Raw genomic sequence first — 22822 nt, 5'->3', positions numbered from 1 at the left:
TAGCACATCAGAAGCCATTCAGAAAGAACAAGGAAGGAGATGCTCCAACTAGGCGGCCCACAGCACTAAGGCAGCAATTTACAGCTCCAGCCCCGCAGGGGGCGCTGCACGCTGTAGAGAAGTTTACCGAAAGCGGTGGAGGAGGAGAGAGCCCTGGGAGTGGGAGGGAGGTGTAGGTGTGGGTCTCCCCACAACTCCAGCCGAAACGGATCACGTGATACGAAAGGCTGGAGAGAGCAGGGAAGACTCAGGAAACGGAGGGACGCACGCACGCATACGTACGCGGCAGCCTCCTTGCCTCTCGCGAGAAAGGCATAAAGCTCCGAGAACTACACAAACAAGGACTCCCTAGCACGGCGGAAGGCGGGAGACGGAAGCAGCTTCGGCTTCCCAACCCCCGATCTCTACGGATTGGTTTTTGCGGTTTCACACGCGCGGTCGGGAATCAGGGCAGCTATGGCGACCTTTGTGAGCGAGCTGGAGGCGGCCAAGAAGAACCTGAGCGAGGCGCTGGGCGACAACGTGAAACAGTGAGTTCGGCCATTCTTGCAGCCCTGAGACCTCCGGGGCCTAGCCAGAGACCCTACCCCCGCCCCCTCCTTCCCGGCCCCGCCTCCATTCTCTCTTCCCTCCCCTCGCGGGCGCGGCTGAACCCTCGCGGGGATGGCTGGGAAGGCTAAGGAGTGGGGAATGGAGGAAGGCATCCTTCTTGCTCCCTGCTGAAGCCAGCCCACCCTCATCCTGCGCCCCGGGGTTCCCATGGCAACTAGGGGCAGCATCCTCTTTCTCCAGTCCCTGCTCTCTACTTGCGTTCGAAACATATTCAAAAAAGTGGTAACCTCACCTAGAGAAGTTGTTGGGCTGGACCACACGACTTGGGCAAGATCGAGGCGTGAGAGGAAGAAACCGTTATGGGCCCAGAGAAAAACAATAATAATGATTATTAACACTATAAAATATACAATATGACAATGATATTAGCAGCTGGTATTTATATAGAGCTTTAAGATTTGCCGACTGCTGTATTCATAGCTAGCACTTACATATAAATACACTTACACATATGTCAAATGAGATATTTGTTAAAAAGCATTTAGTACAGTGTTTGATACGTTGTCGACGCTTTATAAATACCTATTTTCTCCCCCCTTATTTAACGCTTCAAGGTTTGGGAACTGCTTTGATAGTAAAGACCGGCATCATATTCAACCCCACTGAGACTTTTGGGACAGTCTGTATATCAAGACTTTTAAGGTACAGCTTTTTAAATGGGAACCCCATAATACAGGGAGTCAGGAAGTATTGTTCTGTTGAAAGTGTTGCTATTTTGTTCATTTGAATCAGTGAATGAGGTTGTTTTTTTTTTTTTTTTTAAGATTTAAGTGCTTAAGTTCAAAGAAGCACAGTGTCAAGGATTTTCAAATAGATCTGCTATCTCGTAGATTAGGGAAATCACTCCAGTGATGCAGATTTGCCAGGCATCTCTATGATTCTTGCACATATTTTTCCAAAGTTTGCCACAAGGGGTCTCAGTGTTTTGATAGCTTTCATTGTCCAGAGCCAGACCCTGTGAGGAGACTGGCTACCAGTGGAGCACTGGATGCTTCCCTGTCACCCTTCACTCTACTTATGTAGCCAGTTTATCCTCTGTATTTTTCTTCTAAAGCATTCTGAAGGAGTTACACTGTGTCATTGTCTACTCACATCCATGTGGCTCTGTTGCCCTTTGTATTAACAAGCATTTAATAAGTACCTATTGTTTGCCAAGCTGTATACTAAGTGCTGGGGATACAAAGGCTAAGAAAATAGCCCCTTCCCTCAGGAAACTGCTAGTCTTTTGGGATACTCATTTTTAGTTCTTTGAAGGGTGGAGGAGACAATAATGTTTCATATCTCACTGCTATGCTGCCAGGAAGCAAAATAGGAGTAATGAAAAGACAAGCTTTTGCTTTTCCCAGAAAGTTTTGAGAAGCTTAAACCATTTTTTTTTTAAAGCAATCTAACCTGCTTTCATTCTCTTCTTCAACTCTAGGGACAAGAATTGGGCCCAACATAATATAAAATCATCTATATGCATGCATACATGCATGTGTATACATATATATACATACACATATATATATAAACATGTCTTTCATCTACACATCAAAATCATTTGGTTAAAAGTTATAATAATAGAAATTAACCTATTAAATGATTGACGATAACAACTATTAGGGGATTCAGGAGATGAATACTTGATAAAGCTACATACCACAGATGCAGATCTTCTGCATCAGAATCCAAGTCAAAGTAGGACTTGCTCTCATTGTGCTTACATTCAAGAAAAGGCAGCTCAGTGGCAACTGGGTGGCTCAGTGGATTGAGAGCCAGGCCTAGAGAAGGGAGGTTCTAGGTTCAAATCTGGCCTCAGACACTTCCTAGCTGTGTGACTCTGGGTAAGTCACTTAACCTTGGTTGCCTAGCCCTTATCGCTCTTCTGTCTTGAAATCAATACACGGTATTGACTCCAAGTCTGAAGGTAAGGGTTTAAAAATAAAAAAAGAAAGAAAGGTAGATCCAAGGAGGCTTTTTTGGTATGAGAAGTTTCAAAGATGATAAGGGAAAAAATAGGCTAGTCAGTTTGACCCTTTCAGTGGCAGTGGTAGTGTTATTCCTTTACAGTTTTCTGAGCAAGAGTTGGAAGAGTGGGAACTGGATGTAGGTAATAGGGAGCTGAGTGATTTAATGTCTCCTGATAAGATTTCTGGGACTCTCTTTTTGGGGATGGGACAGCAGAAGCATTGTGAGAAGAAAAACATAGTAAGAGTATGTAGTATCCACCAGTAGAATATAGACTCCTTGGGGACAGAGACTTTGTGATTTTTATCTTTGTATCCTGTGACCTAGTCCACTGTCTGGTATAGTGCAGGTGTTTAACATATAATAGACTTTTGTCCATGAACAGCTCTCTTCATCTGAGCTTTGAGCCAAAGTTTTCTTCATTTGTAAAGTGGGGGATTATACAGTGTTTGCTTTACAGGTTTGTGTATATGTGTGAAAAGCACCTTATAAACCTTAGTGCTTTATAATTGTGAGTTACTTTTTGATGGGCCCTGTGCTGTTGCTGACAGAGGTACAGTTGAGTAATAGGGATTTTTCTGTCCTCTAGAAGATAATTTCGAAGTAGAGAAGCTCAGCTAAGACATAGACAAGCACAATACAGAGTAGAACCAGATGGGTGCATTCGGTATCGTCAGATTAAGTGAGCTCAGAGCAATCAATAGATATTTATCAAGTGCCTGTACATGCCAGGTTCTTTGCTACATGCTGAGGATATAAATTAAAAAAAAAAAGTAGGTGATCTCTTCCTTCAAAGAGCTTACATTGTATTAAAAGAATGTAGTGTATGATTTTGTTCATTTGTTTTTAGTCGTGTCCCACTTTTATGACCTCATTTGGAGTTTTCTTGGCAAAGATACTGGAGTGGTTTGCTGTCTCCTTCTCTAGCAGATTTGACAGATGAGGAACCTGAGGCAAACGGGGCTAACTGACTTGCCCAGTGTCACTCATCTATAAGTGTCTGAAGCCACATTTGAACTCAGGAAAATGAATCTTCTTGACTTTAGGCTTAGTACTCTATCCACAGTGCCTCTTGTTCTGTGCAATGTACACACAGAAAAACGTATTCAAGATAAGCATTCACTGATTTGAGTGTTTGTTGTGGGGGAAATCAAGAAAGACCTTTTGAAGGAGGCAGCATTGACTTCAATTTTGAATGGAATTAGAGATTTTGTGACCTTTAGGCGAGAAGGGATATGGCATATGGGACAGCCTGTTTATAAAGGCATGAAGCTGGAAGTTAGAATGTTGTTTAGGGGTAGTGTAGAGTATAGAGGGGAAATACTGTGTAATTATCCTGGAAAGATAGACTGGAATCGGAGCAGAGAAGAGTCACCTCTAGCTGAGCACTTCCTCTAGCTGAGGCTTGGATGGATCAAGAAGAGCTTCCGAAAAATAACATTTGTGCTGTTCTTTGGGAAATGGGTGGAATTTCAGCAGACTTTGATCTGATGAAGGCAGTCTAGGGGTAGAGAATGAAGTGAACAAACCTTTTATTTCCCTAGCTCAGGACCATCTTAAGTATTATCTAGTTGGGTTGGTTCTCATAGATAACATGAAAGAAAGTAGCATGAGATAGCCTTGAATGCCAAGCTCAGTAGTTTGTATTCTGTGAGCAGAGGGGAGGAGTGTACAGAGGATTGATAATATTCTAATTGTATGTTAGAATTCTGGCAGCCATTTAGGAGGATGGATTTCAGTAGGGGAAAAACTAGTTAGGGGGAGCAATTGCAGTAAGAAGCTCATTCAGTAGGTAATGAGGCCTGAAACAATAGATTGTGGCACTGGGGATGAAAAGGAGCAGACATATTTGAGAGATATCACAAGTAGAATATGCAGGAGTTGGCTATTAATTGGATAGCAGCAGAGTCAGCATTTTATAGGTGACTGGAGTGAATCAAAACAAAGAGAATTTAGGAGCAGGGAAGATGATGGGTTTCCTTTTAGATACATTGAGTTTGAGGTGCTAGTTAGTGATGCAGGTAGACACAAATACAATAAGAAAATCAGTTTGGAACTCATAAGTCCAAGATTGTTAAGCAGAAGGATGCAATGAAAAAATATTTGGAGTCAGGGGACCTGGCTTCAAATTTTCTCTGTCACTTAACTACCAGTTTGATTTGGAGCATAGTGCTTAAACTCCCTGGGCCTTTGTAAAATGAAGGAGTTTGATGAGGTGACTTCTCAATTCATATCCAGCTCTTTCCTTTTTTAAAAAATTGCCCAGGGGGCAGCTGGGTAGCTCAGTGGAGTGAGAGTCAGGCCTAGAGACAGGAGGTCCTAGGTTCAAACCCGGCCTCAGCCACTTCCCAGCTGTGTGACCCTGGGCAAGTCACTTGACCCCCATTGCCCACCCTTACCAATCTTCCACCTATGAGGCAATACACCGAAGTACAAGGGTTTTAAAAAAAAAAATCACCCTAGACATTAAAAAAAAAAATTTGCCCAAAAAAGCTGAGCAAGACAGCCAAAAAACAGGCATGACTCTCTTTATGCTATCTGGAAAATTGAGAGTTCGAATTTCGACCTTCTGGTTTGCCAAACTGTTATTATTATTAAAAATGTTGAGGGCCGGGATCAAAAGGGAGAATAGTATTTTAATAAAAGCCATGCTGATAGAGATAAACTGACCACGTGCCTGTAAGAAACCTATTCCAACATCACACCTCCACCATTTACCTTTCTCCGCGAGCTCAGGTAGCTAAAGCAGCAGGTAGCTAAAGAGGAAGTTCAAAGTCACTTCCCCCCTATTTAAAACAGACCCTCACCTTGAATACATCATCCAAAACAGGAAACCCATTAGGAATCACGGGAAATGTAGTTCCAAGTATCCCAAGTGATTTTAAATGACACATGATACAGATATATGGGTCATCTGCATAAAGGAAATACTTGAACCTGTGAGTGGATTTTCAAGAAGGAAAGTGTATTTGCTTAAACATTTCTCCATGTCTGGAATATGTTCCCTCTTCATTTTGGCCTGTTTAGTTCTCTAGTCATCTTGCCTTCTCTCTTCCCTTATCCTACTCTCTCCCACCTTAGATTTTTCAAAAGTTCTTTTAATACTTTTTTTTGCACCCATTCACGTATTATTATACCTATCTATATACATGCCAAGGGATCACTAGATGGCTCAGTGGGTAGAACACTGGTCCTGGAATCAAGAAGACCTGAGTTCCAGTCTGATCTTAGAGATGACTAAACAGCAGCAACATATGTGTGAAAGTTACTCCTCTCCCCCTATTTTCAGAATACATGTTAATAAAATCAAAGGTATAGCTATATTAATGTACATGATAAAAGATGACTTTGAAGGAAGGGAATATTTACTAATCATGAGTACCAGTAGAGTAGAGCTACAACATCATTAAAGTAAAAATTTAAAAAGACCTAATGCCAAAACATAGATTTAAAGTCACCAGATATTTGGGAGATCCCTTATTTAAAGAACCAAGGTTTCCCTACCCCATACAAGGCTTGGTTAAGGGATTCTCAACCTTTTCTAGTCCCTGTATCTTAGCTTTCAGTAAACCGTCTCATACACTATATTCCATATGTAACGATTAAAAATGATAAAGGCTGATATTATGAGGAAAACTAATATTTTATTTAGGCCCATGTTGATAGAATAAAATCGACCACGCGCCTGTAAAAAAATCCAAATTGCCGCCTCAGCCATTATGTACCATTATGTACCATACTTTCCCTACTCCTCTATGCCCCCAGGGAGCGCCGATCAGGTAGCCAAGTGGAAGTCAAATGCGACTTCCCAATATTTAAAGCTGGGCTTCACCTTGAAGACGTCATCCAAAACAGGAAACCCGTTGGACCATGGAAAATGTAGTTTCAAAGTCCCCCACATGTCCACAGGAAGTTTGTCAAATACTTTTAAATGGAACCCCCAGAATTCCAAATAACACACATAGTAGAAGAAATAAATCGTAGCATTGTCCATGCATATAACACTTAAAAAATCTTACCTAACTACTGTCATCAGTATGAAAGATCATCATTCATGGTTGCATAAGAAGTGATATGAAGAGATTTGTTTCAGTAGGCTAATGGTTACTTAAATATTCCCAGTAGTTCTTCTCCTTCTCTTCAATTAGCTTAGAATATTCCAGGTTGGGATAGGTTATAGATTATACCTAATTTCTCCAGATGCTCTTATTGGCTTCACAACCTTCAAACATCTTAGATCACATATTTTCTGTGGTCAGAGGATAATGAGAAAATATCTGAATTCTTTATGGTAGAACTCATTTCTCTTGCTAAAGTTCTTTCCCTCTTGTTTGGATCTTTTTCTGACCTTGTCTAATTTAAACTTTTGAGGCAGGCTTCTTTTAAAATTCTTCCTTATTAGTTTCTTCAAAATTAGCTATAGCTTCTAATATGGGCTATTAAATGTCTCATCTATTTTATGTTAATTGCATTATCTTTTTCATTTGTTCATAACAAAAGAGGCAATGTTTTATTTCAGAAGGAACACTAAACTGGGAGTAGAGATTAGGTTCTAGTTCTCTTAATTAATTCTGATTCACTAACTAGCCCTGCAGTTTTGAGCTACTCATCTGGCTTTTGTCTGGCCCTTAGTTTTTTCATCTATATAAATAGGGTGTATGAAGCTTTATATTACTATAAATGGGTTCTGGATCCATTGAGCATAGTCAGTAAACTAGCATAGCAGAAGGCCAAAAAAGCAAACAACTAATTTGATTTTTTTTTTAGGTACAAATAATGCCAGGTTTGAATAAGAGGAAATTAATAGGTAGTCTGTTGGCAGAACCATATGGTGAAATCCTACTTTTAGTAACTCATCCACTGGGTCCCATCTTTCTTGTAAAACTGAATCTACCCTTTCAGGCCATCAGAATTTATTTTCCATTATTGTCTCCCTTTTTGTTATTTGTTGAGAATGGGAGTTGGGGTTAGTTGTCATACAACACTTTTTTTAAGCAAAACTTTAGTTATTTCATAGTTTTCTCATTTAAAAATGTATAAGCTTCTTGTTGCTAATGTTGATATTTCCATCAATTTATGAATAGCATGTTAAAAAGTGGTAGTTAAATGGATCTAAAATTGAAACCTTTATATTAAAAGTACTTACTTTATTCAAAAGACTATACTAGGCTCTGGAGAGAAAAAGACAAAAAAAAAAATTATGATTTCTGCCAAAGAGTTTATGTGGTATGTATCCAGAATAGGAGGATAGATTTAGGATTGAACATGTAGACCATAGAGTGCCAAAAATACACCTGTGATGACCTAGGTTAAAATGTAATTTGGAAACGTTTAACAAAATAAATAAAACTACAAAATTAATTGTGGTTTTCTAGGTCAATAATAACATGAATATGTGGTTATCAATGTCAGTATGTGTCCATAGGGATCCTTACATAGAGTTTAGTGGTCCTGTTTTTATTTAAATTTGACATCATTGATGTAAAGAGAACATAGATTTATAGGTAGGTCATCTAGTCCAGGGGTTCTTAACCTTTTTGTGTCTCATATGCCTTTGGCAGTCTGGTGAATCTATGGACTCCTTTGAAGGATGTTTCTAAATGCATAAAATAAATATAATATAATATTATAATTATAAAAATATAATATATTAGAATAAAGGTACTAGAATATTAGAATAAAGATATATTTTTCCCCATCCAAGTTCATCCCTCCCCCCACCCTGAAATCTATTTGTGGACTTCAGGTTATGAATCTCTGATCTAGACCAACCCTCTCATTTTATAGATAAGGAAACTTGGGCCCAGAGAGTGATTTGCCCAAGGTCATAGGTAGCAAGACTTAAGATTTGAACCCAGGTTCTCCTGTTTTTCAAATGTAGTGGGTTTTTTCCCTACTGCGGTATGACCCTTGATAAGAAAACACATTGTAAGTTGAGATTAGAAAAAACAGTAACAACTGAGGAAATCAGAGAAGGCTTCATAGAGGCTGTGATAGCAAAGCTGAACTTTGAATAATAATAACATTCTTAAGAGGAAGAGACACATTCAGATTGGGGACATAGAAGTGGGGTAGTCCAGTCTGGCTGGAAACTGGCTGGAAACCAAATTTGAGTGATTCTTTACTCAGGCAGCAATGGATCCTCACCTGACCTTCAACTCCTGAAGGTTTTGTGTGAAGATCTGTAATAAGATAATTTAGTGGACTCAGATTGTCTTGCTGTTAAAACTACTTAAGTTCAGAATTATTTGGGCATAAATATAAAAATTCTTTCCTGTCACCAAGTTAAGTAGATATTACTATTTCAAATAATGAGTTAGAGAATAAAAGTCTATATAAATTTACTTATGCTTTTTTAGTTTTAGGAGCTGATTTTTTTCAGTGTTTAACTTTTAGCTGCAGATCCTCAGGAATTCAGAACTAATTCCTTTGTGGTGTTTGGAAATCCAGCTCTTGAGCTATTCCACTAAATGCTTGACTGATTTTAATTTGATTTAATCATGACATTTGAATATTAGTATTAAATGTGGAATCTGAGGCATTAGAAAACTGTAAAGGAGTATTGTGATGGCTCTGGCTTTTTGAGAACTGAAATTTGTCTTTTCCTTTGTTTTTATTTTTGCTTGCTTCCATAATGCATCAAGGCCTTCCTGTTCTTTTAAGTTAAGTCTTTTTTAATTCTTTTCTTAGTGTTCATAAGACCACACTCTCTAGGGCAGGCAAAAAGTTAAATCTTGAGAAGAATCAAAACCTGTTCTTCTTGTCTCCATCCTCTCCATGCAGATATTGGGCTAACCTGAAATTGTGGTTCAAGCAGAAGATCAGCAAAGAAGAATTTGACTTGGAAGCTCATCGGCTCCTTACACAGGAAAATGGTAAAAGTGTCTCATAATTATCTGGGAGTTTTTGTTCTCCTCCCTCACCTTTTCTCCACAAAAAAAAGGCACAACAGGCCAGAGTCCATTTAATGTCACTGCATGAAATTTTAGTTTTATGTATGTATAAGATCATCCTCTCAAAGTGTGTATTGAGCAAAGAAACTAGGTACTAATACATAGAGAATCCAACATTTTCTTAGAGTCTAGATTTGCTTAGTAAGTGGTTGCTTTATGTTGTTGTAAAACCTCTGTTTGTAATAGTATATTTAATTTGTGGCTAACTTTACTTTTCCAGTACATTCCCACAATGATTTCCTCTTGGCTATTCTCACTCGTTGTCAGATTTTGGTTTCTGCACCAGGTAAGTTGGACCTTTTTCTGGAGGGGGGAAATGGTAGTCATTTAGCACAGTGTCTCGGGACTCCCTTGTCATCTTTTCGTAGTCATAACTGGTTCTTGTTTAATACCTATATGTACTTTGACACCCAAGAAGAAAAAAATGCTAAGTACAAATTTTATTAAGAGTACTTAAATCTGATACTCTTGTTCTTTTCCCCCATCTACCTTTTTTCCTCCTTTCAGTTGAGTTTCTTACTATTTATTTCCTGCACATTAGTTTGTTTAGATAGATGTATGGAAAGTGAAGCATTTAGTAGAGAGGATAGTATAAGGACAGTCAGCCAGGGGTGACATCAAGCGTCGTAGGGGAAAGGATTTCAAAAAAGCTAAAGAATGAGTGAAAGAGGTAGATGTTTAGAGCAGCTCTAGGGCATGGGTAGGTAAAGTACAAAATAAAGTAGGTGTAGGCTAGGAGAACCCCTGACTTTCTAGGACATTGGGGTTTTTACTTGGTATCTTTAATAAAGGTGTCCTCATTTAGAAGGTTTTTAAGAGTTTTTAATGCCCTTGTGTAAGGTTTGGTGCAGACTGCATTTAATCAGGTCCCAAACAACATTCCATGAGGGATTGCTCTTTGGCAGGTACCTTGCTTTGCACTGAGGATACAAAGATGAAAAAGCAATCCTATCCCTCAAATAGCTTACATTTAACAGTTGTTAAAGGGGTCTTGGGGGAGATAAAATGATCACGTGGTAGACAAATAGCAATGTAGGGGGAAAGAGGGCAGTTTAATTGCTCCCTTAAACCTAAAGAAATTTGGGTGGAGAAATGGTAAGCAATGGTTCCGCCCAGATTACTTTAGTAAAGTAGCAGATTCATCTACTATCCACTTTGTTCAGTTGTTTCTATCCTTTTTATCAATTAAATATTTAAGAACTAGATCAACGAAAGCCCAATGCTTTATCCTCTGGGTACTGATATTTTATCCTATCTTTCTCCATTGGCATCTTCATTTTTTACCTCCTCATAAAAAGAGAATAGGGTTAGCTATCTGGAGCTCTGTCTTTGCAACCCATAAGATTCTGAGGCAGTAGCTGTTCCAAAATTATATAAAGTTTTGTTTTGCTTTATGCTGTTATTTTTTGTAAAATGGAAAATTTCTGAAGACCTTGTTACATAGAGCAAAATGTTTTCCAAGCCAGGAAGACTTGAGTTCAAGTTCTGTCTAACATATCCTTGCTATATGAGTGTTGGCAAGTCATTTAACCCTCAGTTTTCTAGGCCAGAGGACCAAGTCTGGCCCTCTGTTTTTGTGCAATCCAAACCAAGAATGATTTTTACATTTTAGAATATCATAAAACATTTATTTTAAAAGATAAAAAAATATTTTTTGCTCTTGGTTTGTACAAAAACAGATGGTGGGCAGTTTTGTAAGCCAGAATTGGCTTGAATTTGCCAACCCCTACTCTATATAGGTCTCTAAGATTACAAGTTGCAGAGTAGGTGTTGGTCTGGATTAATAGAGGAAGTTTCCTCACCTGAGAGTTAGTTCCCTGTACCAAAACTGGAATTGCAGGTCCAGAAACTGAGGTCCTGGAAATTAAAGTGATTTGGAGAGAGGATTAGGATCCTTTTTCTTACATGCCATATATTTTCTAAGAAAAGGATATCTTATTGCTATTAGTATCTTTAGAGCTGTTGTGATTCTATGGTTTATTTGTTTTTTCCCTTTTAGAGGGTGCTGGGTCATTACCCTGGACAGGAGGTTCTGCAGCTAAACCTGGAAAACCCAAAGGAAAGAAAAAGCTTTCTTCAGTTCGACAGAAATTTGATGTAAGTTATTTTCTGAATGAGCTTTGTATCAGTTGTTAATGCTATGATTTAGTAATTTCATTTAATGAAGTTAACAGTGGAGTGTCTTCCCAAAGAAATGAGATGTATAAAACACTGACTTTTGTTTAAAAAGATGTCCTATTTCAAAGCGGTAATTGATTTTATAAATCCTTGTGTGCCTGATGTATCTTTTGTGTTAACAGTTCTATTTCCTTATTTGCAAATCAGTATTTTCTTTTTTTATTTTTTAAACACCCTTACCTTCTGTCTTAGAATGGATACTAAGTAATGGTTCCAAGGCAGAAGAGCAGTAAGGGTTAGGCAATGGAGATTAAATGACTTCCCCAGGATCACACAGCTAGGAAGTATCTGAAGTCAGAATTGAACCCAGGCTTTCTTGCTTCTAGGCCTGGCTCTCAATCCACTGACCCACTTAGCTGTCCCTATGTCTATTTACTTTCACTGAGGAAAAGACCTTGACTGGCCCAGTGTTGCACAACGAGGTAGTGAGTGATGTAGGATGGGAACTGAATTTCTGGACTCTCATAAAGCTTTGTTCTTTACCCTGCACTTTGCTGTAGTGTTTTGGAATCAATCTTAGTTTCTATGTGGCTTTCCTGTCTATATTTTGTTTTGGTATACATTATGTATTAGTTTAACATAAATTTTAAAGGGTGTCTTTTGTCCCAAGTATCATTGTGGATATTTTAGAATAGGCACTTGATTAAGTTCAGGGTAAGAAATTGTTCTGTAACTATTTGTTTCTTTCATGATTCAAAATCTGAAGTAATTTTCTTATGCCTCTAGGATAAATACAAACTCCTTAATCTCCCATTTAAAGTTTTCTCCAATCTGTTTTCATCCTAGCTCTCCCGACTTAAATACTATCCCTTTTCACATATTCTATGTTATAGCCAAACTGGACTAATTCTTTGAATAAGACTTCCCCTGAATATGGCTTTCTATTTTCATGCTTTCACACAAGCCATTCTTTATGTTTTGAATCCATCACTTATCTCTATATTTAAGAAAACTTTTTAGGACCAAAGTAAAGTGCACTTACTCCATGATGCTTTCTTGGGTTTCCCCATCTGCTGTTCTCCCTCCCCTAGTCATTGGCATTCACTTTACTTATTTACACATATTTTGTGTTGTGTCCTCTTCCCATCCTCAATAGAATGTAAGCCTCTTGAAGACTTCATTTTTATCTTTATCCTACATCTTTTGTTTGACCATATTGAAGTATGTACTGAAATTATATTAATTAGAATCGATTTCCTTCATATTTCTATGTATTTTGTTTTATATATTTATAAACATTATTCTGAAAAGACTTCACCATACTGCCAAAGGGGTCCTGACATACATAAACAATCAAGTTTTAAATAATGGCTTTATACTTTCCAGCATTTGTCACCAAGTCTGTTTTACTGTTATTAGCTAGACATTTTTGGCATTTAATGAAAGCATTGATAATATGTACATGTCCTTGAAAACTAATTACTTACAAACATACTTAAACTGTTCCATTTATGAAAATTTCCATTCAGAACCCTTTTATGTACTTCTGATATCTTCCTGCTACTTTAATTTTTACTCTTTCTAGTAGAGGACCTTACCTCTTTGTAGGCACCAAATAATAATTGAATTGAGCTAATCATATAATAAAAGTATAACCTCCTGTAATTCATGTCCATTAATTTTTTAATGTATTTATGTTTCATAAAAAGCTATATTGCTAAGCTACGATGATCAAGTGTCAGTATTGCCATAAAGTACCTTAATTCTATGCATATTATTCTTTTAGTTTGCCTTTGAACATATATAGCTATACTTGAGTTCATTTAAAATATAGATGGAATTTATGTTGGTCACTTTTGTTTGTGCTTTGTTCAAAGTCACTGTTGTTACTAGTAAACACATCTGTTGTTGTTATACCCCATAGCATAGATTCCAGCCCCAGAATCCACTGTTGGGAGCACAGCAGTTTGTGGCAAAGGATCCGCAAGATGATGATGATTTGAAACTTTGTTCTCATACAATGATGCTTCCTACTCGTGGCCAGTTGGAAGGGAGGATGATAGTAACTGCGTATGAACATGGACTGGACAATGTCACCGAAGAGGCAGTGACTGCTGTTGTATATGCTGTGGAGGTTAGACGATTGTCATAAGATAATAGATCCCATATTTTAATATGAAATGTGTACTTGTAGTCTAATATGATATTATAGAATATGACATAAAACTACTTCCTAATTTCTGAGGATTAAAATCCTTATTACCATATCATGGCTCAAGGAATATGTGATCTTCACTCCTTTTGATCAAATTTAAGATGCCCATGCATTTTAAGAAGGGTAGCTTTCAAGAGTAGCATTTATTCTTAATTTTGAATAAGACATTTTAACATTTAGTTTCCTTAGGAAGGGCTGTGGTACAGTGAAAATAGTACAGAATTAGGAGTTGTAAGATCCCTATTCTGGTTTGAGCTCCTTTGCTTCAGACCTCTTTGCCCTTGGGCAAAAATACCTTAATCTCCCTGAATCTCCATTTTCTCATCTTTGATATGGAGATAAGAAGACTTTGAAGAATTGTTGTGAGATCAACTGGGAAACTTAAGTGAAAATGCAAATAGTGAGGTTATACAAATCTGATGGTGGTGATCCAATGAATTAAGTACAGTTGGCCCATCTTTTTTGACCTGACCATATTGTTAAGTGCCTTGCACCACAGTAGTTGTGCTGCACATTTGTTGAATGTTTTAATTTCATTAGCCAATTTTTCTTTACATTTATCTCAAGATCTTCTTGGTAGATCTTATATTTCTTATTAGAAATTTTATAGTAGATATGACTATAACTCATATTCCTCAGGTAGATTTTAAGGATTTCATTACAGCCTCTCTTTTAGTTGGCATCTTCCACCAATAATAGGCCCCTCTTGTTAAAAGGATTGTTAAAATAAGTATATAGTTTTAATTGGGCTTAATTTCATAAGGGTCATAGTGTGACTCGTCAGGTTCTGAAATGAAGCTTTGTTTTAAAAATCTTTCCTTATTGCTTGTGGGTAAATGGGACTTAATTTTCATTAGGAATTTGTCTTCTGCTTGTTTCCTATCACCACTCATTCATGTTAAAATATAGATATAGTTCAGTGGTATTTTGCTAAAGGTTTTCTTTCTATTCTGTGGTATTGACCAACTAGTTCAGATTTAGATGTTTTGCCATTTAAACTGTGAGGTAAAAGTAAAGGGAGGAAGGAGAGAGGAAGGTAGAGGAAGGGAAAGAAAGGTAGCCAGCCCCAGCAGGGGAAATTGACCAGAGCCCCTAATAAATGATCAGAGAGTAACACTTTAGGTTTAGAATAGTAGTTTTATTCAGATGAGGAAAGGGAAGGTGTAGGAAAAACTAGGAGATAGATAGAAAGGGAAAAAGGGGTGGGGGAGAGAGAGAGAGAGAGAGAGAGAGAGAGAGAGAGAGAGAGAGAGAGAGAGAGAGAGAGAGAGAGAGAGAGAGAGAGCAGAGCTTCCAGGGTCAGAGAGAAAAGGTGACAAACTTTCTCTTTTATACTTTCCCTGACACCTCCCACAAAGAAAAAGAAAACTTTTAGGCCAGATTTGTTTCTGGGTTTTTAGTGTATTTAGCCTTATAATAAGGTTGGCTCACCCTTTGTGGACTATTGTAGTTCTTTAAAAATAAAACTTTGTGTAGGCTAAGCCAACTTTATAATAGGACTAAATTTAAAAAAAAAGATTTCCAATTTTCTCTTTCCCTATACTCTTCAGTTGTTTTCATGGTGTTGTGATCCTGTGGCTAGTCCCATGAATTTTCATTTCAGTCCCAAAATGAATTAGTCTGTCCTGTACTTCCCACCTAATAAATTACAATAGTGCTTTACTTAAACGATCAGTGAAAGTTTTATGATTTATTGTTGAAGAGAATTAGAAGTTATATGTGTATTTTTTTTCTTTCTAGAATCACCTTAAAGATATTCTGACATCAGTGGTATCAAGAAGAAAGGCTTACCGCTTACGAGATGGTCATTTTAAATATGCTTTTGGAAGCAATGTGAATCCACAGCCTTACCTAAAGAATAGTGTAGTAGCTTACAATAACTTAATTGAATGGTAAGTGGAATTTGAATGATAATTACCCATTTAGAGGTTGTCTCATTCGATGAGTAAGAGACAAATGATCAACTCTTAAAAAAATAAATGTTCTTTTTAATGTTCATGCCCAGCCATGGGCATGTTTGGACAACTCTTTAATTTTTTGTTTTTGTTTTTGTTTTATCCTCTCTTTGCATTCAGTAGCATAACTGAGCTCTTATTTCTGGTGGGAGGTTCTAGAGTTTGACTGCTACAGTGGCATGGTATTTTACCCTGTGTATCATCCCCATCTGGAATGGAATGTGTCTACTGGAAATGATACTCTGTTGGATGTCCAGGGCAGTGCCTCTTTGATTTGGTTTCTGGACCAGGACTAGAGTGAGAGGAAAATCCCTACCTTTCACCTCAGGTTTCCTGTCCTTTGCATTCTTTACTGGCTTGGGTCCAGTGCCATCAAACTACTTTATCAAACTAATTATACTTAAGAATCTGTTCCTTTAAATACATTATTTTTTCTGGGACCCATTAAGAGTCTCTTATATCTCAATCCATCTGCAGAATCAGCATCTGCTTTGGGCAAGGTGGGGTTAAAGGTTAAGGCATAAAAAAAGTAATACATTTTCTGAGCTGTTGGAAAAAAGAAATTGTAATATATTATTTTTATCAATTTTAGAAGAAGCTAGGTCTACCCAAGTACTGGTCTTTTTGTCTATAGTGTTCAAGTTGAGGGGGAGAAAGGAAAGGGTGCATGGAAAGAACAAGATGCTAATAGGGAGGCTTGGCCAAAGACACTGGCAGTAGAGAATGAAGTAGTATGACAAATAGGGAAAAAGGCAATGAAATGGAGCAGGGCAGGGGAATGATAAGAGATTTGGAGTTGATAGTCTGTCAAACCAGTACCTGTTTAGAGGCACCATCTTTGAGACAGCAGAATTTTTAGATTCTCATCTTAAATTATTGTTTTGATCCTATTCTGGTAGCAGGTGGTAATCCATTTTAGTTTAGCTTTTTAAATTTCTAAGCTCTTTTTTTTTCCTCCTTACAGAAATGCCACCGCTCTCCAACTTGAGTACTGATTTGGAGAAGGCTGTTTCCTTCCTTTTCCCTAGCCAATCTCTGCTATGGCTTTACTTTGAGCTGCTTGTCATGGACAAGATGACTTAGTGAATTGTTAAACTGACCTTTGTGTTATACTCAGTCATCTGACAAGGGACTCAAACTTCTCAATCTTGAGTATGATATTTCTTGTTTGCCCCCAAAATATAATTAGAATGATCTCTTTTATTAGGCAGAATGCAAATTGGCCTGTGTTGGTATAATTAGTACTCATAGCCCCCTAGTGTCTCTTTTGCACTCTACAAAGGGATTGAATCTGCTTTTCTTGAACTTTATTTCTACTTACAGAAAGTCCTTATGTAGTTACACAGCCATCTCTGATATCACAAATGCATATTATTTTCAACTCCTATTTATTCGTAGTATAATTTCCATTTCTTTTATCTCAATTACAAGCCCCTAGAAGGGTGAGGACCAAATTTTCTATTGCTTTATAAATGTTACAGGACTTAGCTCAATGCCTTGTCCTTAATATGAATTCAGTGAATATTGATTTGAAGTACAAGTTAAAGGTACAATTATATTTAGAGTACTTAAATAGTTAAATGTGCTAGGTAAGGTTCATGCTTTTCACACATTTATTATCTAATAGAGAGTGATATGAAATGTGTGGAATATTAACACTGAAAAAGTTAACAGTTGGAGTCTGATAGAGAAACCTAACTGGGACAGTTGCGGTGGCATTAACACTATTGTAGTGGCCTAAAAAGAGCTGCACTGGAGAGCCTTCTAAGTCTGGTGGGCAACTGCTTCAAAATATTAATATAGGGGGCAGCTGGGTAGCTCAGTGGATTGAGAGCCATGCCTAGAGATGGGAGGTCCTAGGTTCAAATCCAGCCTCAGACACTTCCCAGCTGTGTGACCCTGGGCAAGTCACTTGACCCCCATTGCCTACCCTTACCACTCTTCCACCTATAAGTCAATACACAGAAATTAAGGGTTTAAAATAAAAAAAAAATATTAATATATATGGCTTTCTGTCTATGGCCTGTTCAAGTAAGTGCACACAAATTAAATAGGAAGGAGAGATTAGTTCTGCAGAGTATGCCAAAGATACTCTTATAGTGAAGAATAATGTAAAAAAAGTAAACACAGATCCCATTTGCTCAAGTGACTTCTCTAATAATAGAGTTCTGGATGACAGGTAGGGCTCTTACTTGATGTCAGGCATCAGTAATTTAATAGAGCTGCACAAAACATTGTCATGTTATTACTGAAAAAAGTTAACACTTGGAGACAGAAAACTCTTAAGTTGAGTCAGAAAAAGACACTCTTACACTGACCTAAAAACAGCTGCATTGGAGAACCTTCCCAGCCCGACAGGCAGCTACTTAAAAACAGCTATCAGATTCACACAAATGAAATTGAAAGGTTGTTTCTGCTGGTAAAATGAACGATAGTTCTTAACAAGCAAACTTGTCTCCTATTTGCTCAAATGGCTGCATCTTTGTTGAGGAATGCTTTGTTTTTGCTCTCTTTCAGCCCTCCAGCATATTCAGTTCCTTCTGTTGGTCAGAATCCAGCTTCCCACCCTCCTCCAGATGATGCTGAGCAGCAGGCAGCTCTCCTATTAGCTTGTTCAGGGGATACTTTGCCAGCCTCACTGCCTCCTGTAAATATGTATGATCTTTTTGAAGCTTTACAGGTAAATTGGTGTCTGCTTAATACCAAGTTGAATTTATAGATGGAAGAATTTGGTAAGCTTGAAAAGTGTTTTCACTAACCTCTTCAACCTTGACCAGGTGTCGGGTATATTGTAGAAGTCATCTTACTCTGAAGCTGTTGCCAGTGTCGAGATTATATAGTTATGTTTTATCAGGTTTTGTAGATTTAAAAACACCATTATTAATGATAATAGTAATGTTTGGTTTCTCTATTCCTAGTTCTAGTTTGAGTGGTTTAATTTATGTAGTATTTGAGTCCATTTTTCAATGTAAAGAAATTAACTGTGCCAATAAAAATTTAGAAATGTTTTTTATTACAGGTGCACAGAGAAGTGATTCCTACACATACGGTATATGCTTTGAACATTGAAAGGATCATAATGAAACTCTGGCACCCAAATCATGAAGAGCTACAACAAGATAAAATTCATCGGCAACGTTTGGCAACAAGAGAGGGGCTGCTTCTCTGCTGATGTAGCATTTGAGATGAGGCATTGAACTCTTAAGCAAATCGATGTCTTAAGAACTGGACTTTGTGTCTACATTTCAAGGCTGAGATGTACAACGCATAACCACTTCCTATGGAAATGACATGTTTAAAGTATTTATGTGCTACTGTGAAGCCATAGTATAAACTTGACTTTTGTTAATGATCTCTTCCTTATACCTTAAGGTATTCCTTATACCTTATACCTTCACTCTTAATCCCCTTGCCCAGAGCAGATACTGATTCTCCTTTTGGAATGTAAAGCTGACTTTTTTGAGAATTTTAGTACCAGAGACTAGCTGGAATGTACCTTTGGGCTTGGCCTTGCAGCTGTTTTGTCTGGTTTGTGTGAGTAATTGTCTTTGAAAAGCTTTTACATATACTAGCTTTTACATATACTAGTACCTATGATCAGAAAAAAGATCCAGGTGTTGAGTGAAAGACTGTTGATCCACATTCCAGCAGAGATAATGTAGACATTTCAGTGTGATATTTAAATGATGTAAATAGTCCTATAACATACCATGCATTTCAACTCAGTATTGCTGCAACTGTCTACATGCTTTTCTTTGCATTAAAAAACCCACCAAAAACCCAACTACTATTCAGGAATACAATAATACAAAATTACTTCCATAGTTAACATTCCTCCATAAAGTTAAGTCTTCTTGCCAAGTAAGGGACTACTCCTTTATCCAAAAATAAATATCCATGCATGGTGATTGGATCTTCTTGATTTGTGATTTTAGAGTAACATCTGGTTGTGCTTCTCATGCCACCTGGAAACTTAAGATTGTTAACAACTAGAAGTGATAGAGGTGGACCAGTCAAAATACAGCTCTCTGTGTAGGTATATATGCATATGTATTACATGTAGATAACTGTTTTTATGACTAAGTTTTATCTTTTGGTGTTATAAATTGGGACTTAATTCTTATAAAAATAATTACATGGTAAATGTATGGCTTGTTTTAGGGCTGGATACTTGATAGATAATGGGAAGAGGTATAATTCTAGTTTTCTATGTTTTGTTGATGAGAAGACCATGAACAGATGGGTTTTACATGTCATTAAACTGGTCCATTGATTATTTCTCAGTTTTTTCATTGACATTATTGATGAAAACCAAATTTTGATGCCTCATTTACTGAAGTGTGGAAAACATGCTTTTGCTAATAATTGAACCAGTTGTCACCCAGGAGTTCTTTTATTATGGGCTGAATATGTTTCAGATTTGACTCTAAGGTAAACGGCCATTTTCATAAGGCCCTCTGATTGCCAAGTTAAATTTTGACAATGGTATTTTATTTCCCCTTGTATCCAAAAATTTCATTCTAGCCAATGGAAATAGTATCACTCCTTCCATAGAAAATAACTAAACTGTGTTATTTATGGCTGTGCCAATCCACCAACTCAAGGACAGTAAAATGTTAATAACTAGGATGTGCAAATCCTGATGAAGGGATAATGAAACCTAAAAGTGAAATAAAACCACCACAACCTTTATTTTTATTATCAAATTTTATTGTTGGGGTTAATTTCTACCTACCTTCTATTTCAGCTATCTCTGATTCTGAGTCCAGGAAAACAAATATATGCTACAGTCATTATAAGTAATAGTTCTGTAAAAGTGTTGGGGCTTTGAGGCATAGATCAGAATTAAATCAATGGAAGAACATGGGAGCCCCGAAAAACCCTGACATTAGAACTGTTACTCTAGGAGAATTCTATGGTATGATGCACCCAGTCAGATGCTAATGAGAGGCAGTGTGGTGCAGAGAGCTGGCCAATGCCAGCTGTGTGACCCTGGGCAAGTCACTTCTCAGTGTTCAGGCAACTCTCTGATGTCTCCACTGGCAAAGGGAGCTGCCTTGTGGGCAGTTCCTTACCCCAGGGAAACCAGTTTGGAATAATCACCACCAAAAAATGCTAGTAAAGAAACTGAAGGGATTGTTCACAGAATGAAACAAGTGCTGATTAATTCACTGCCCAGCTTTCCCAGTAAAAACAAAATTACCTAACCTCTAACCCATGATCCTGAAATTTAGGTCACAAAATTCTTGAACCTCCCAGTACAAGATAACCTCTCAATTACAGATGACTTAAGGTAACATAAAGAGGGGTAAGGGATAAAACTAGCTAAGATTGGAGGGGATGTGTAGAAGAGATTAGAACTAGAAGCCAGTTCCAGTAACGGAGTTAAGAGAGAAAATGTAGAGTTATTCTAGGGGAGAGAAGCACTTCTGCAAAAATGCAGTTCAAAGGAAGATAATGAAATTTAGTCAAATGTCATTTATCCTGCAGAAGTAAGACTGAATTGGATCCACCATTTCCCTGGTGGAAAAATAAGTGAAAAAGGCATTCGAAAGGTTATGTCCCTGTAGAGAACCTGAGTCCCTGGTCAGAAATAGGGATATTTTAGGAAGGCAAGAGCGGTTTACTAGCAGTGGAAAAGTGAGCTGAGAAAACAGCAAGAAAAAAGATAATTGGTATTTAGATACATCGATTTGGTATTGAATTAGCATTTCTAATTGTAGCTTTGTCCATGAGCTTCTGTTACACTTATGAGGAATAGGCAGCTTTGAACAAAAGCTTTCCTACCCCCTTGACTAAGCGGGAATGAAAATTTCTAAAAATTGTAAAGACAAAATGATCCACCTCTTTTTGCAGAGGTGGATTTGTTACACTGAAAGTTCCCAAATGGCAGTGGCCAAAGGTCTTAAGTCCCCTTACTGCCCTTGTGAAGATTAAACTTTAAAAAAACTAGCAAAATGAGTAATAGAGAAGTAAATGGACTTTTGTACCATATACAGTAGATAATTTATGGGAACTACTGTTGGCAGCCTGAATAGCCTTTGTATTGATTGCTGCCTTAGCTTTTTAAATATAATGGGGAAAATATCACCCCAGAGTCAATGTTTGAGACTAGAAAAAGTCTAGCTGCCTGCTAATTTGGGAGGGTAAATAAGTACAGAATACTCTATTTTATCCTATATCTTCCATCCTAACCTAGTTTATCGCCTATAGAAGCATTTTTATCTGCCGGCACCAGTCCAGGATGTCTTTCCTTATCTTGCCATTAACAGTATCTGTTTTTTTCCAGTAAGAGGAAAACATATAAAGAAATCCTAAGTGATACTACATGCAGCTACAGAACCGCCTCCCCACTTGTGACTTTTGTGGGGATGGCATTTGGGGAACATTCTCAAAGGCGGAATAAAACAAATAATATTGAAGTTTTCCCCACATAAAGGACAGTGGTAGGGCTCGTCTCCTATGTGATGTTTCTGGTGATGCACAAATGGGCCTTTCTCCATGAAATGCCTCTGTCACCCATATTTACAGACTGCTTCTGATGGGCACACAGAATAATCTTCAAGACAGTGCCACAGACAGAACAGAAGCTCAGTTTTTCTTTTCCACATCCAATCTCATGAAAATGATGTCTCTCCTGAGGGGAAGGGCTCTGCGTTCTTGGGAGGGGATGCACCCATGGTTCATCTTACCCAGGCTTCTCTGACCAACTTGGCATTTTCCTGATGTTTCCTATGCATCTGCATCCCTGGAACCTTCCTGAGGACTTTCTTCCTCAGTTGTTTCCATTCACAGTTCCACTTGCTGGAATAAAGAGAGAATCCAAGCATAAATCAGTCCTTGGTTTTAAAAGAAAAGAAACTGCAGGTCAAAGTTCTTCATGATTTTTTTCTTAAAAAATCATGGTCAGACCTTCAAATGGTGCTGTAGGAAAGGTAAAATTCTTCCACATGTTAACATCTTCTGTCCTTTGCCCCCTTCCCACTCCATTGTTTTCTTAAAAGAATGGCAGATGTGAT

At 37.8% G+C, this 22822-nt stretch overlaps 2 protein-coding genes across 2 annotated transcripts in view; one reads left to right on the top strand and one right to left on the bottom strand.

The window, feature by feature from the left end:
- Nucleotides 1-395: 395 nt before the first annotated feature.
- On the top strand, nt 396-20506 carry TADA1 (transcriptional adaptor 1). Its single transcript, XM_044676853.1, has 8 exons — nt 396-530; nt 9346-9437; nt 9736-9801; nt 11515-11612; nt 13558-13767; nt 15589-15740; nt 18321-18483; nt 18823-20506. Exons 1-8 carry the CDS (start codon nt 457-459, stop codon nt 18973-18975), a joined length of 1008 nt encoding a protein of 335 aa, XP_044532788.1. The 5' UTR covers nt 396-456; the 3' UTR covers nt 18976-20506.
- Nucleotides 20502-22822, bottom strand: part of POGK (pogo transposable element derived with KRAB domain) — a 29689-nt gene continuing 27368 nt past the window's right edge. Inside the window, exon 6 of the mRNA XM_044676852.1 lies at nt 20502-22607. The gene's annotated coding sequence lies outside the window, so the exon portion shown is untranslated. The remainder of the gene's footprint in view (nt 22608-22822) is intronic.

This window comes from Gracilinanus agilis, chromosome 4 (assembly GCF_016433145.1).
Source record: "Gracilinanus agilis isolate LMUSP501 chromosome 4, AgileGrace, whole genome shotgun sequence".
In the NCBI taxonomy this organism is placed as follows: domain Eukaryota; kingdom Metazoa; phylum Chordata; class Mammalia; order Didelphimorphia; family Didelphidae; genus Gracilinanus; species Gracilinanus agilis.
Note: the sequence above shows the minus strand (reverse complement) of the source record. Positions and strands in the feature narration are given on the sequence as shown.

Coding starts and splice junctions, on each gene's coding strand:
- TADA1 (XM_044676853.1), top strand. CDS start 457: ATGGCGACCTTTGTGAGCGAGCTGGAGGCGGCCAAGAAGAACCTGAGC. Junction 9,802..11,514: donor GATTTTGGTTTCTGCACCAG/GTAAGTTGGACC, acceptor TTTCCCTTTTAG/AGGGTGCTGGGTCATTACCC. Junction 13,768..15,588: donor CTGTTGTATATGCTGTGGAG/GTTAGACGATTG, acceptor TTTTCTTTCTAG/AATCACCTTAAAGATATTCT.